At 41.7% G+C, this 12,627-nt stretch overlaps 1 protein-coding gene across 14 annotated transcripts in view; it reads left to right on the top strand.

Moving 5' to 3' along the window:
• The window catches only part of ATP8A2 (ATPase phospholipid transporting 8A2), a 574,503-nt gene that overhangs the window by 347,361 nt on the left and 214,515 nt on the right, over nucleotides 1-12,627 (top strand). For all 14 annotated transcript variants that reach the window (XM_038573452.1, XM_038573457.1, XM_038573456.1 and 11 more), the window contains 2 exons: nucleotides 3,444-3,627; nucleotides 7,476-7,586. In XM_038573452.1, coding sequence (XP_038429380.1) covers nucleotides 3,444-3,627; nucleotides 7,476-7,586 — 295 coding nt within the window. The remainder of the gene's footprint in view (nucleotides 1-3,443; nucleotides 3,628-7,475; nucleotides 7,587-12,627) is intronic.

Here is a 12,627-nt window from a genome sequence, read left to right as displayed (position 1 = left end):
AAATAAATTAATTAATTAAATCTCTTTTAAAAAAGAAATGTAGGGGAATCCCTGGGTGGCTCAGCAGTTTAGCGCCTGCCTTTGGCCCAGGGCGCAATCCTGGAGTCCCGGGATCGAGTCCCGCGTCGGGCTCCCGGCATGGAGCCTGCTTCTTCCTCCTCCTGTGTCTCTGCCTCTCTCTCTCTCTCTATGTCTATCATGAATAAATAAATAACTCTTAAAAAAAAAAAAAGAGGAATGTAGGGGCACCTGGGTGGCTCAGTGATTGAGCATCTGCCTTTGGCTCAGGTCATGATCCTGGGGTCCTGGGATCAAGTCCCATATCATGCTCCCGGCGGGGAGCCTGCCTGTGTCTGCCTGTGCCTCTGCCTGTCTTTCTGTGTCTCTAATGAATAAATAATAAAATCTTAAAAAAAAAAAGAAATGTAGCATGATTTAACATTAAAACTATGAGCTACTTTGAGCTAATATGTTGTACTCCTAGCTGAGAAATGTTGCTGTATTTTGCTTGAATATCAATAATTTCCCCTTGCAGCACCCCAGGGTACTTACTGGATTGCTGGGATGCAGGGGTTAGATGTTATGCAATTTTCAAATGTGTCCAAATTTTTTTTCCAGTAATCGAAGTTTTGCAGGTAGGGCAGGAGATAACATGTGTCTCATACTGGCAAGTTAACAATGATTTCACATAAATACATCAACCATCTCATGAGATTGGTGGTTCTCATTTTTCCAGTTTTATTCATGGAAAGACAAGAACTCAGAATTATTTCCTCTGTTTAAATAGCAGAGGGAACAGGAGAAGGTCATGCTCAGTTATGTCTTCTCCACACCATATTTGGCCTCTGCTTCTGTTGAGCTTAGAGATGAAATGGGAAATCACATTTGTGTAGCAGATTAGAATTGTGAGAGCTGTGTCTGCCAATCAGAAGTTTAATGAGAGCAGAGTGTCAAGGTCAGCCCTTGGCTCTGGTACAAGTAGCCCTGGTACAAATGTGGAAGGAAGAGCTACAGCAGTGTATGTTTAGGTGCCTGGAAGGTCAGTGATGGACAGAGTAAAGCTTTCAGTGATTTCATGTTAGGATACATTACAATAGGTGTAGTAATCTGTTCCAGGGAGATGGGGATTCTGTTCTATTCTGCTCTGCTTGTAGCTGTCTGGAAGATCATACTTGGAAGTTATTTGTAAGTTCTGAAGCATGCCTGTTAAATCATGGGTGAAAGACCTGGGACTATTTAGCTAGCAGACACTGAATTTTTAGAGGAAGGATGTGGTAAGTGTCTTTCTTCCTTCCTTCCTTTCTTTTTAAGATTTTCTTTATTTATTTGAGAGCAAGAGAGAGAAAGAGAACAAGTGGTGGGGAGGGGCAAAGAAAGAGACAAACAGACTCCCTGCTGAGCAGAAAGCTCAATGCAGGACTCTGTCCCAGGACCCTGAGATCATGACCTGAGCTGAAGGCAGATGCTTAACCAACTGACGCACCAGGTGCCCCTAGGTATCTTTCTATTTCAGCCTTTCCAAGAGTTTGAAAAGAAGAGTTATACTTGTTCTAGCCTAACCCAGAGGACGGAATTAGTACTTAGAAGTATGCTTAGTCTATCAACCACAAAAAAGTAATAATAATAATTTTTAGTGGTTGCAATTGCCCCAGGAGGCAGTAAATTCCCATTATTGAATATCACTGTGAAAAGGATAAAAAGAGATAGATCATTCAACATCTATCGTAAAGGCCTTTCAACCTGTAGATTCTGTTTTTCTAACTTGCTAATTTTTATTTCTTTGAGCAAAGGCTTCCAGGGTACCTGTGCTTTAAATTCAGTTTGCCATCTCACCAAACAGATACGTCTGTAGGTTGGTAAAATTAAATAGGTAAAAATTAAGGTAAATTTTCAGTTTTTTTGTTGGAAACCAGTATTTTGAAGGTCAGAGGTCATATAAGAGGTCATAGTTGTACTGAGTCTTTGAATGTCTCTCTTCTAGTTTACAAGTACAGTATCTATATGGGTGCAGCCAGTATACCTCTGGGAAGCCTGGACAGGCCTTTTACTATGAGAGTGCACATGTACACACATGTGGTGTATGTGTATGTGCATGAGTGTGTTTTAGTTCTTCAAGAATTTACCTATAGGGATCCCTGGGTGGCTCAGTGGTTTAGCGCCTACCTTCAGCCCAGGGTGTGATCCTGGAGTCCAGGGATTGAGTCCCACGTCGGGCTCCCTGAATGGAGCCTGCTTCTCCTCTGCCTGTGTCTCTATCTCTCTCTCTCTCTCTGTGCCTCTCATGAATAAATAAATACAATCTTTAAAAAAAAAAAAAAAAAGAATTTACCTATAAATTTCCCAAAGTGACTGTCAGCTCACTGGTTCAGAATTTAAAACAAATCAGTCCTGAGGTACTAATAGTTTTCTCAAGTCATTGTATTATCATCTTACACTCTAAGCAGACACTTCATTATAATTAATTAACATTGCTAGGACACCTGGGTGGCTCAGTGGTTGAGCATCTGCCTTGAGCCAAGGGGGTCCTGGGATCCAGTCCGGCATTGGGTTCCCTGCAGGGAGCCTGCTTCTCCCTCTGCCTGTGTCTCTGCCTTTCTTTGTGTGTCTCTCATAAATAAATAAATAAAATCTTTAAAAAGAAATAATTAATGTTACTGTGCTTTAGACCCCATAGATATATTGGGCCTTCTTTCCAGATGACTGGAGGACTTATGAAAAATAACCCACATTCTTTGATTCCTTGCAGAAACAACCCCTTTTCAGCAAAAGCAATCTTATCTTCCCCTTTTGGACTGTGCTTTTGCACAGTGGAGCTTGGGTAGACTTTCTGTCCCTGTGACCCTCTCCGGCCCAATTCTTAATTCCTTCTGCCTTGGCTGCCTTCAGACGCTGCCTCCATTTCTGTGGAGAATGGGAAGGCTTTCTTCTTCTCTCTCCCTCTGGTCCTCTTTCTGTATTTCTCAAGCCCTGCCAATTTTCTTTCCCTTTTGTGAAAGCAGATTTTACAGAAAATTCCCTTGCCAGCCCTAGGTTGTGTGTGATGTACAGCAAAGCAACAATAAGGTCTCTGCTCATTTTTTGATTTATTTGGAAGACACTTCCTAAGACCTCTGTAACCAGCTTCCCTCCTTTATCATTAAGGGGGGTGGTGGGGCACACATGCCCCTGAGGAGTTTACATGAATGGTTCCCACTGGGCAGAGCGATTACAAACAGGCTGTGTTTTAAGTTAGTTTTGACTTGGGTATTTCATCTGTGAAGTTGGCAAATACTTGAAAGCCACAAGCTACTGTTTTCTGAAAACTTCTTTGCACATGAGCATAAAATGTATGTATTGGATTTGGAAATTGTCCAATAACTGCCCTTTTAATGCATCTAAATGTAGATTACAGCTGTTTCCTCTGGAAAGATGCATAGAGTTATCATTTCTTTCTTCTCTTACAGGGTGTCTCCTCTGCAGAAATCAGAGATAGTGGACGTGGTTAAGAAGCGGGTAAAGGCCATCACCCTTGCCATTGGAGACGGTGCCAATGACGTTGGGATGATCCAGACAGCTCATGTGGGTGTAGGAATCAGTGGAAATGAAGGCATGCAGGCGACCAATAACTCGGATTATGCCATTGCACAGGTCAGAGGTGTGGTTGACCAGCTGTCCTATCCTGTTGACAGAGATGTCCATTGGGCATGAAGTCCTGATTAATGCTTGACCTTCAGTCCAGCCCTATGAACTCTGCCACCCCTTTTGATGTTGTGTGTAAACACAATCGTCAGAGTATTCAGATTTCTCTGTGGCCTTGATGCTGTGCATTTTGAAGGCCCTGTGGTGCTGGTTGTCATGGTGGTTGTGGGGTTTTTTTGCCGGCTGTGAGTTGGCCAAGCTTTCTGTCCTTTAGGCAGGGCATCATGCCTGACAGATAGGTCTCTGATCCTGCTAATAATAGTCTCTCACTTTCAACTCCCACATCTGCTGCATGTGCTTTTCCTGGTGCCATCCCATGCTAAAGAGTGGCTGTGCTCATTACATCCATTCTCTACCATCCCCAGCCCAGAATCTGTCCTCTTTGAAGAAGGTGCTGGAACATTCTCTCATCAGGCATTTAAGGTTAGGGGAAAGCAGTGGGCTTACAACTGCCACCTTCTCTGTAGCTATAACCCACAGTCAGTAGGAAACAGTGTCCTGCTATTGGGTCAGGTTCAACCTACTCCTCTCTGGATCAGATGTTGCATGCAGAGGCTCCTGATGTGCTTTGTAGTTACTGAACAGATGGCCTGAGGATGAAAGAATTGCCTACTCCTCAATGATGGCCAAAGAGTGAAGGAAAATAGCCAACCTCCTGACCTTAGGTGACATATCTAAATCACTTGGCCTGCTTGATCATCCATAAAATCTAGACCTCACAATGGACACCAATCATTTCCTCCTGTCTACAGATTGCAGTATGTGTTGATAAAATGCCTGCTCATTTGGTGGCTAGCTAGGGTCCCCCCATCATGCTCTTCCAGTGTTTCATCATTTGAAGAATGTGTTAACCCTAATCACATAAGCACAGGTAACAATGGCTTTTTATCCCTTCAAGCTGAAATCAGGGGCTGTGTATAAAATGTGAAAGAGCTTCCAACAACCCCAGGGCTACAAGCTGGTGCTGTGCGACTTTGGGGCTCTGCCTCCCCAGAGGGGGGTTCTGCATTAGATCACCTCTCAAATTCCCTCACAGCTCATGGTTCTGCAAACACAGGGAAGAATTACAAAAATCCTCATGGCTCTGGAAAGTACGTGAAATCAATCTTGTTTCTCTGTTAATTTCAAATAAATAAATCCTCGAGATAATTGATAAAGTAGGTAGGGGAAGGAATTCTGATTTTACAGGCGGGAACGCTGGGGCTCCTTCACATTAGGTGACCTGCCTCGGTTCCGAGCATCCAGGATCAGAGAACGCCAGACCTGTACGTGACCTCGGGGACCAGCCACACACACCTGCCCATTCACTTTCCCAAGTCAACCACTTCGAGGCCTGTGGGACTCATGCTTCCTGTAGTCTGTCAGCAACTGTAGATGTTATACACCCCAGCATTATTAAATACTTGAGTTATAGCATCATGTGGCTGGAAGGGATCTTTAGAGGTTTCCTAGGAGTTCCAGGCAAATATTTGTCTGTCTTTTTCTTTAAAATGTCTGGGGAAGGGAGATTCCATGACCTGCTTTATTGAAACTGCATACTAATAGGCTGTAGAATCTGGAGCAATTGCTCTCTTCAAATTAAAAGCATCAAAGAAATGTAGGGAAGAGAGAGTTAGAGTTAAGGATTTTCTCGCCCCTCCAGTGGAATCGTCTCCACTGCCAAAAGGAGTGATGAATGGCCGCGTGTGTCTGTGGTTCTTCGTTTCTCCTGTCTGTGGTCCCGCCTATGATTACGCAGGGGCCCTGCTGTTTCAGGTAGCATTGCTTCCTGCCTTACACCTTTTCTTCCCCGACACTATGCCTCCCCTACTTCAGTGAGAAGCGAGAGATGCCACACTTTCCTGAGTCCCTCTGCCCCAGTGAAATGATAAACGTCTCTGCTTGAAGTCAACATCTTGTGCTTTTGTTGCCTTGTTTCCTGTGGATGAATACACTTTTGATTGGATTGTTGAGGAAGTGCCCTCGAAGGTTATATACAGAAGAAAACAATTGAGCTCACAGTCCTTGGGGAAAATGATGAAATAGGCAAAGCTCCGGTTCTGCTTCTTTCCTGCCTGCGTGTGCTTTTATCCAGCAGGGCAGCCCTGGGACTGCCAGCCGCCCCCTGATCTGCTGCCTTGCCTATGGGCAGCCCGTGCCTGGGGCCATATGACCCTGTGCCTGCAACCCCAGCTGCCTGTTCTCCTCAGGAGGCCATCATTCCCGCCCCCTACCTTCTTAACGTTTTTTTGAACGACGTCATGAAAATAGCATTTTGATTTAGGGTAATATGTATTTTTTTTTCCTGAAAACAAATCATTGTAGCGCTACAGTTGAGTCATTCTGGATGACTCCAGCAGATGTTCTGTGTGCCCACTGAAGTCTAACGTCAGGGGGTCCGGGTCAAACGTAAACTTCCTTTTTATTTGTTTAGTCAGTTATTTTATGATTCCCCATTCCCCTTTGGAATCCTTAATGAGCTTTTATGGGGAGTTTTATTTTTCCATATGCACCTACTCCTGCCATGTTGAAGTGGCCATTCAGCTTTTGGACTATGTAGTTGAGTGACCTGCCTTACCATTATCTGGAAGAACTCATGAAACGTGATGTCATGTCAGATCAAGCTCCCTTCTTCAGGGCTAATGAAAATTATTATGTGGCTGCCTCTTGAAAAAAGAAATTTTTTAAATATTGCATTTCCAATCAGAGTCCTTCTTTCTACTGATAAATGTAATTTCAAAAGTAATCAGAAATTAATAGGAAGTTTGCAACAGCAGAATTTCTAAAGTTTATGGATGTTCTCCATCGGGCCCAATGATCTCTTCTAAGAGAATGAGCCCGAGGACTGTCCTGTGACTTGAAACTGGGAAAGTTATGTTTTAGTTCAAGGAAACCCAGGGGGATGTCAGTGCAGGTACAAGGCTAATCAATGAGTAGAAATCATGAATTTAAACATGATTGGCCTTCATACCGGAGTGCAACACCGTCCATAGAATGAACCACAACCAAATCCCCTCATTTCCTTCCATCCAGCTCATGTTCACACTTTGTGGGGTCCTTTGTTGAAGTAGGACACAGAAAGCCCCAAGAGGATTCAGGGATTTTATTGAATATGGCTCACTATTTCAAACTGCAAGAGCTGTTCCATCACTGTCACTTAGTATCAGTTAGCTGCTTGTTGTTTTTTTGTTTTGTTTTCCTTGACTGCATAGCACTCTAGTAAGAGGTACTCTGTACTAGCTGGAAGCAAAAAAAGGAGAACAAAATTGGTGTATCAGGTAATGCTGTGTATTTGTGCCTGAGTGTCTGTGCATCTCTGTGCATGTGCAGTTGCTTTTAACCTGAGGACTGACAGTGGAAATAGGCCGTGTACATATGTGCATTCCTGTTTTAAAAAGGGGTACTAGTGCATAAGTGTTCCTGTCCCTTGTTTGTGAAGTCATCATCAAAGCTGATTGAATAGAAGTATCTGGGGGCCACTGTGCTTTTCTTTTCTTGCAGTTCAAGCGACCACCTTCTCCTAAGAATTAAGGCCCTAAAAAAGTATTTGTGTAAACAGAATTCGTGAGAATAGCAATGAGAAGCTCACACTTGCATTTGGGAAAAATATTAAGTACATCGATGTAAGAGGAGATTTTAGCTGTCCTCCCTGGACCTAAGGACTCTCTCTGCCTTTAGTTTCCAGAAGTGAATGGTTTTCTTGAATTATCTGCAGAATCTGGTTTCCTCAATGACCTTATCTGTATCCAGAGGAGATTATGTGACTTTGGCTCCTAAATGATGGGCAATCCTGAACTTTGCCATTTTTTCCCCTTCAGTTTTCCTACTTGGAGAAGCTCCTGTTGGTCCACGGTGCTTGGAGCTATAATCGGGTGACCAAGTGCATACTGTACTGTTTCTACAAGAATGTGGTCCTCTACATTATAGAGGTGAGCAAGACCAACTTCTTCCTTGAGGGGGAAGAGGGCATCTTCACATATTTAAGGTAATTTCGAGAAAGGATTTTGTCCTGTAAAATTAAAAGGTGCTGCTGCTGGGACAGACACACATGACCTCTGCGAAGCGAGAGACACTTGCAGATCAAGGCCTCAGGCCAAGTAACCACTCAGGGAGCCTTTGCGTCCTTGGACCGGGTATAATGTTGTCATTTACACCCTGCTCATCCTTGGGAGGTCAGAGCCTGGGCAGCTGACGTTTGTACCTTTCTTGTGGGCACTGAGATGTTTCCAGGCAACCCAGTCATTCTTTTCTGTCCTAGAATGAAAGGTCCTCATTTCTTGCTATATTTCCCATGGAATCTGCAAGTTACCCAAGCATTGATTCGTTGCCTCTGGGATATTTGGATGATACTCTTTAAATGGGGAAGATGTGGGAGTAAGTGGGGAGTAAACAAATAAGGTAATTAAAAATATCTCGGTGAACTTATTGGGTCGTCAAGCTGGTTTTCAAGATGTTGATTCAATTACAAGCACATTTATTTTACTTATTAGAGGGATTAGAAGGGATTTATACACACCTCTCCTTAGAAGGAGAGGGGGCGGGCCCAGGAAAAAGTGGAATGGGTACTTGCTGTTTGAACTCAGTAGAAGTGCCAGCCACCTTTCTGCTCCCCTTTAGGGACCACTCTGCCACAAAGGTGTAGCTTTTGAGGCCAAGGTAGCTATTAGATTTCCATGTGTGTTTAGAAAAGAGGAAGCAGGCAGTCACTCTGTGGAGAAATAGAAAAGCAGGGATAATTGCATATGGGGTTAATATCTCATTCTGTTACACATTATTTTGTGTCTGATTTCTGAAGTTTTGGCAGAAATAATAACCAAGACATAGATCATCTTTATCTGATGTGATCCTTTAAAATACACAGCTTAGGGAATTTAGCAAGTGGTTTGCTAATGTGACTGTGACTAAACATTTCTTTATGTTCAAATTGTCTACTCTTTCCTATCAAATATTCAGGTGAAACATAAAGGTTCACATCATTCAATCTGTAACCAAACTACTAATGAATGTTTTCCTGAGTTGTGCAGGTTGTTTACTGCACAAAGCTGCCCAGCCAAAAGGGTAAATGGGACAGAAATGTAGGAAAACCCAGAAGAAGATATATATTATTCCAATTTACACAAAGAGTAGCCTACTTGCCTTGTCTGCTTGTCTTGTGCTGTAATACTCAGCTCAGTCCACTCTGAGTAAGAACTTCTAGATGTTATTTGTAAAGGATTTTATAGTTTCTACTTTCCTCCTGTCTACATTTTTTAGAGTCTTTTTTGGCACTTAAATATGTTTGTCTTTCTGTTTTTGTGACTTTTTTTGGTCTCCATGATAGCAGTCACTCCTGAATGTCACTTGGGGTCATAGATAATTAGGGCTGTGGACTAAAGGAGTGTGGGAATCCATGCTTCCACGTGCCATTCCATGTTACACATGCATTTTCAGCTCCTGTAGCAGTTGGCTTCACAAGGTTTCTTAATAATCTGGTTTTCCTCAAAAGCAGCAAATTACAGATAGTCTAGACTTCTTTATCAAGACATTTTACATGAAGCTCCCAACCCTCTAGCTTCCCAGAGCTTCCTCTGGGGCCCTTCTTAGTCATTTACACCTCCTATCTTGCCTTTTTTTTTAACTTCAAGAGGGCTAAGGATGAGAAGAGTACAATTTTTGTCTGTCTGGAAAATTCTATTTGGAATGAGGCCCTGAAAATGCCATGTGAGTTCCTTAAATTAATTAAATTAATTTTTCAATTGTAGTTGAGCCATAGTTGTAAACGGTCCTTTGTAAACAGCCTTTAAAAACATTCTTGATAAAATTTAAAAATTAAATAAAGTCCCCACCACTGTGGTCTCAGTTTTCTACTTAGTGTTGCTAGGAGATTTAATTTGGAAACCAAGAAAACAAAATCCTCAACTGAGCCCAGACAGAGCACTGACTCAGTGTCTATCCAACCTCTGTGGCATCAAGATGTACTCCAAATATAATTTTAAAAACAGGAAAGTACACTTGCATGGTATCTTATTGTGTTTTGAACCAAAAGATCAAAGATTTTTGTCATTTAATTTGCTCCTCTGCAGTGAATATTTTGCAATCTAAAGGTTACCTTGTAACTAATTGAGAATAAATTGTATTTTTTTTGGAGAATAAATTGTATTATATATTATTCTTAAATGGTTTTTATTCTTAAACGGTTTTCTTGTAACTCAGGGAGAAACCCAGGATGTTCTCATCTCAGAGGTCCTCTGATATATGTAACTGTCAGTCACTTATAGATGTAGTCTAAAAGCAGTTTGGCAGATTAAAAAAAGATGCACAAATGGGTATGTGCACATACCAATAGTCTTGGCAGTTATGAGGATCAGTATGATTTGAATTACCAAGAAAGATTGTATGGAAGACCTATGAGCCTGTAATATAATCTACTTGCTTGGTTCACTGACCTATGAAACTTGATTTTTCTGCAGAAGGAATACATGGCTCTATCCTCACTGCAATATGGAACACCATCTGAAAGTTCTCTCCACTCTCATCCCTAGCTCCCTTAGGTATATTCCTTTATGACCTTTTCCTGTGTTTATGGAGCTGTTTACATATACAAACAAATCGTTGCTTTTACATAAATGTCCTCATGCTTTGTAATATGTTCTGCCATTCATGATATACCTACCATTGTATTTGGGGGATCATTCCCATGACTACATATAGATTCATTGTGTGATGTTTCACAGTATGGTTTCCTACAATCTATTTAACCATTCCTATATTGACAGATGTTCAAGTCATCTCCCTTCTTACCCACTAAAAGCCGTGTGGAATAACAGCTTTCCCTCTCAGTAGACCATAACTCTTCTACCAGAATGACAGTGATCTAATTCAAGCATTACCACCACAGCACCTTCAGCACCTTGAACATAACACATGATCAGGGTTATGCATTATCATTTGTACCCCTGGTTCCTTGTTGCTGACAGACCTCAGTGCTATTTGATATGTCATAAAATTTGTTCAGACTGAAATAACTGTTGGTTCAAGTGATTAAAATAGGAACAAAATGATGGAATTGGTGATTTCAGGTCACCCTATCAGTAGGCAAAATGAAAAATGCATAAACCTTGACTCTCCATTTCCTTCCACTGCTGCCTTAATTTAGTACTTCTTACCTGCATGATAGCAAAGACTGCTGGCTTCACACTGACCATCATCTATAATGCACCCAGGATGAGGTTCCTGAACAAATACATGAGTGACTTCAGTGGCTGGCACAGCTTCTAGAACTGAAGTGCTCAGACCTGATGGCAGGGAGTGAATGAGTGCCACTGTCCTCTTCAACTCTCCAAGTTCCTATGGCCTCTGATGAAATCCCCATGTACCCCTGCCCATCATGGATCCCAACTGCCATCAGCCTCATCTCCCACTCCATCCCTTATTCTGTTTTCAACCAGTGCTCTGGAAGTGCCACTAATATGCAATTAGATACACCTTTATTAATTATACAGTTCTGTAAATTAAAACTGGATTTTATCATTAGAAACTAACTGGCAGTTGTCTGTTTGCCTCCGGTAGGAGGCACAAAGTGTTTCTGGAGATGGATCACAAATAGGGTTGCCCAACAGTATGAATGTACACTTAAAAATGATGAGAATGGTAAACTTTATGTTATGTGTATTTTACCACAATAAAAAAAATGCTGAAACAGTTTTTAAAAGAGTATCATAAGTACCTTGGACTTGAATCACTGGAGGGAAACAAAAATGAGTAGCCAGACCACATGCTTTGGAGAGCTCCCTGAAGGTTTGAAAAACAAACTTGACATGTAGTTTTGTTTTGTCACAGCAATTAAATGCTAAGTTTTGTGGCTGTGACTAGATGGACCATATTTCTCAGAAGGTAAAATTCTGTTGTGGGCTAGACCATGCAGAATCTCCAAGTCTTGTGGAGCTGATGGGGTTCCCTGTGTGTCTGAGGTGGGGGGCAGGTAAAGGAATGAAATTAGCAAAGGTAAGGAGATAGGGCTGGGTGGGATATATAAATGGCTAGGGATGGGGATCTAAATAACTAGACAAGAGTTTTCTTGCTATTGGAAGCTGGAATTCCTTTTTCATTCTGAAATAAGCAAGTGACACAGTAAAAGCAATTTCAGAAAATGTGTATGTCAATATGTAGGGCAGATGGTAAGCAGAGACCTTTAATGTAATTTTGTAGTTTTAACCTTTAATTATTTCACAGAATAATTCATAAGCAGAGAGGAATGACTGATTTTTAAAACTCTGATTTTGACAATGGGAGGAATTTATCTTAAATGTAAAGATTGGAGAAATATTTCTATATATTTTTGAGGTCCTCATTTGACTGCTCTGTGATAATTCCCAAAGAGAGAAGGGTCGCTTAAATTCCTTAAAGTTCCTATGCTAATGTCCACAATAGCCAAACGGTGGAATGAGCCTCAGTGTCCATCGAAAGATGAATGGATAAAGAAGCTGTGGTCTATGTACACAATGGAATATTCCTCAGCCATTAGAAACGACAAATACCCACCATTTGCTTCGACGTGGACAGAACTGGAGGGTATTATGCTGAGTGAAGTAAGTCAGTCAGAGAAGGACAAACATTATATGGGTTCACTCACATGGGGAATATAAAAAAATAGTGAAAGGGATTTTAGGGGAAAGGAGAGAAAATGAGTGGGAAATATCAGCAAGGGTGACAGAACATGAGAGACTCCTAACTCTGGGAAACAAATAAGGGGTGGTGGAAAAGAAGGTGGGCGGGGGGTGGGGGTGACTGGGTGACAGGCACTAGGGGGGGGGCACTTGATGGGATGAGCACTGGGTGTTACACTGTATATTGGCAAATCGAACTCCAGTAAAAAAAATATACAAATAAAATAAAATAAAATAACAAGCTCATTAAAAAAATAAAGTTCCTATGCTATTTAACAAACTAGGAGTTTGTTATTCAGAATTTCCTGAATAGCATACAGAACAT

This window comes from Canis lupus, chromosome 25, assembly GCF_011100685.1.
Source record: "Canis lupus familiaris isolate Mischka breed German Shepherd chromosome 25, alternate assembly UU_Cfam_GSD_1.0, whole genome shotgun sequence".
Taxonomy (NCBI): domain Eukaryota; kingdom Metazoa; phylum Chordata; class Mammalia; order Carnivora; family Canidae; genus Canis; species Canis lupus.
The sequence above is the reverse complement of the archived record's forward strand: the minus strand, read 5'-3'. Positions and strand labels throughout refer to the sequence as shown.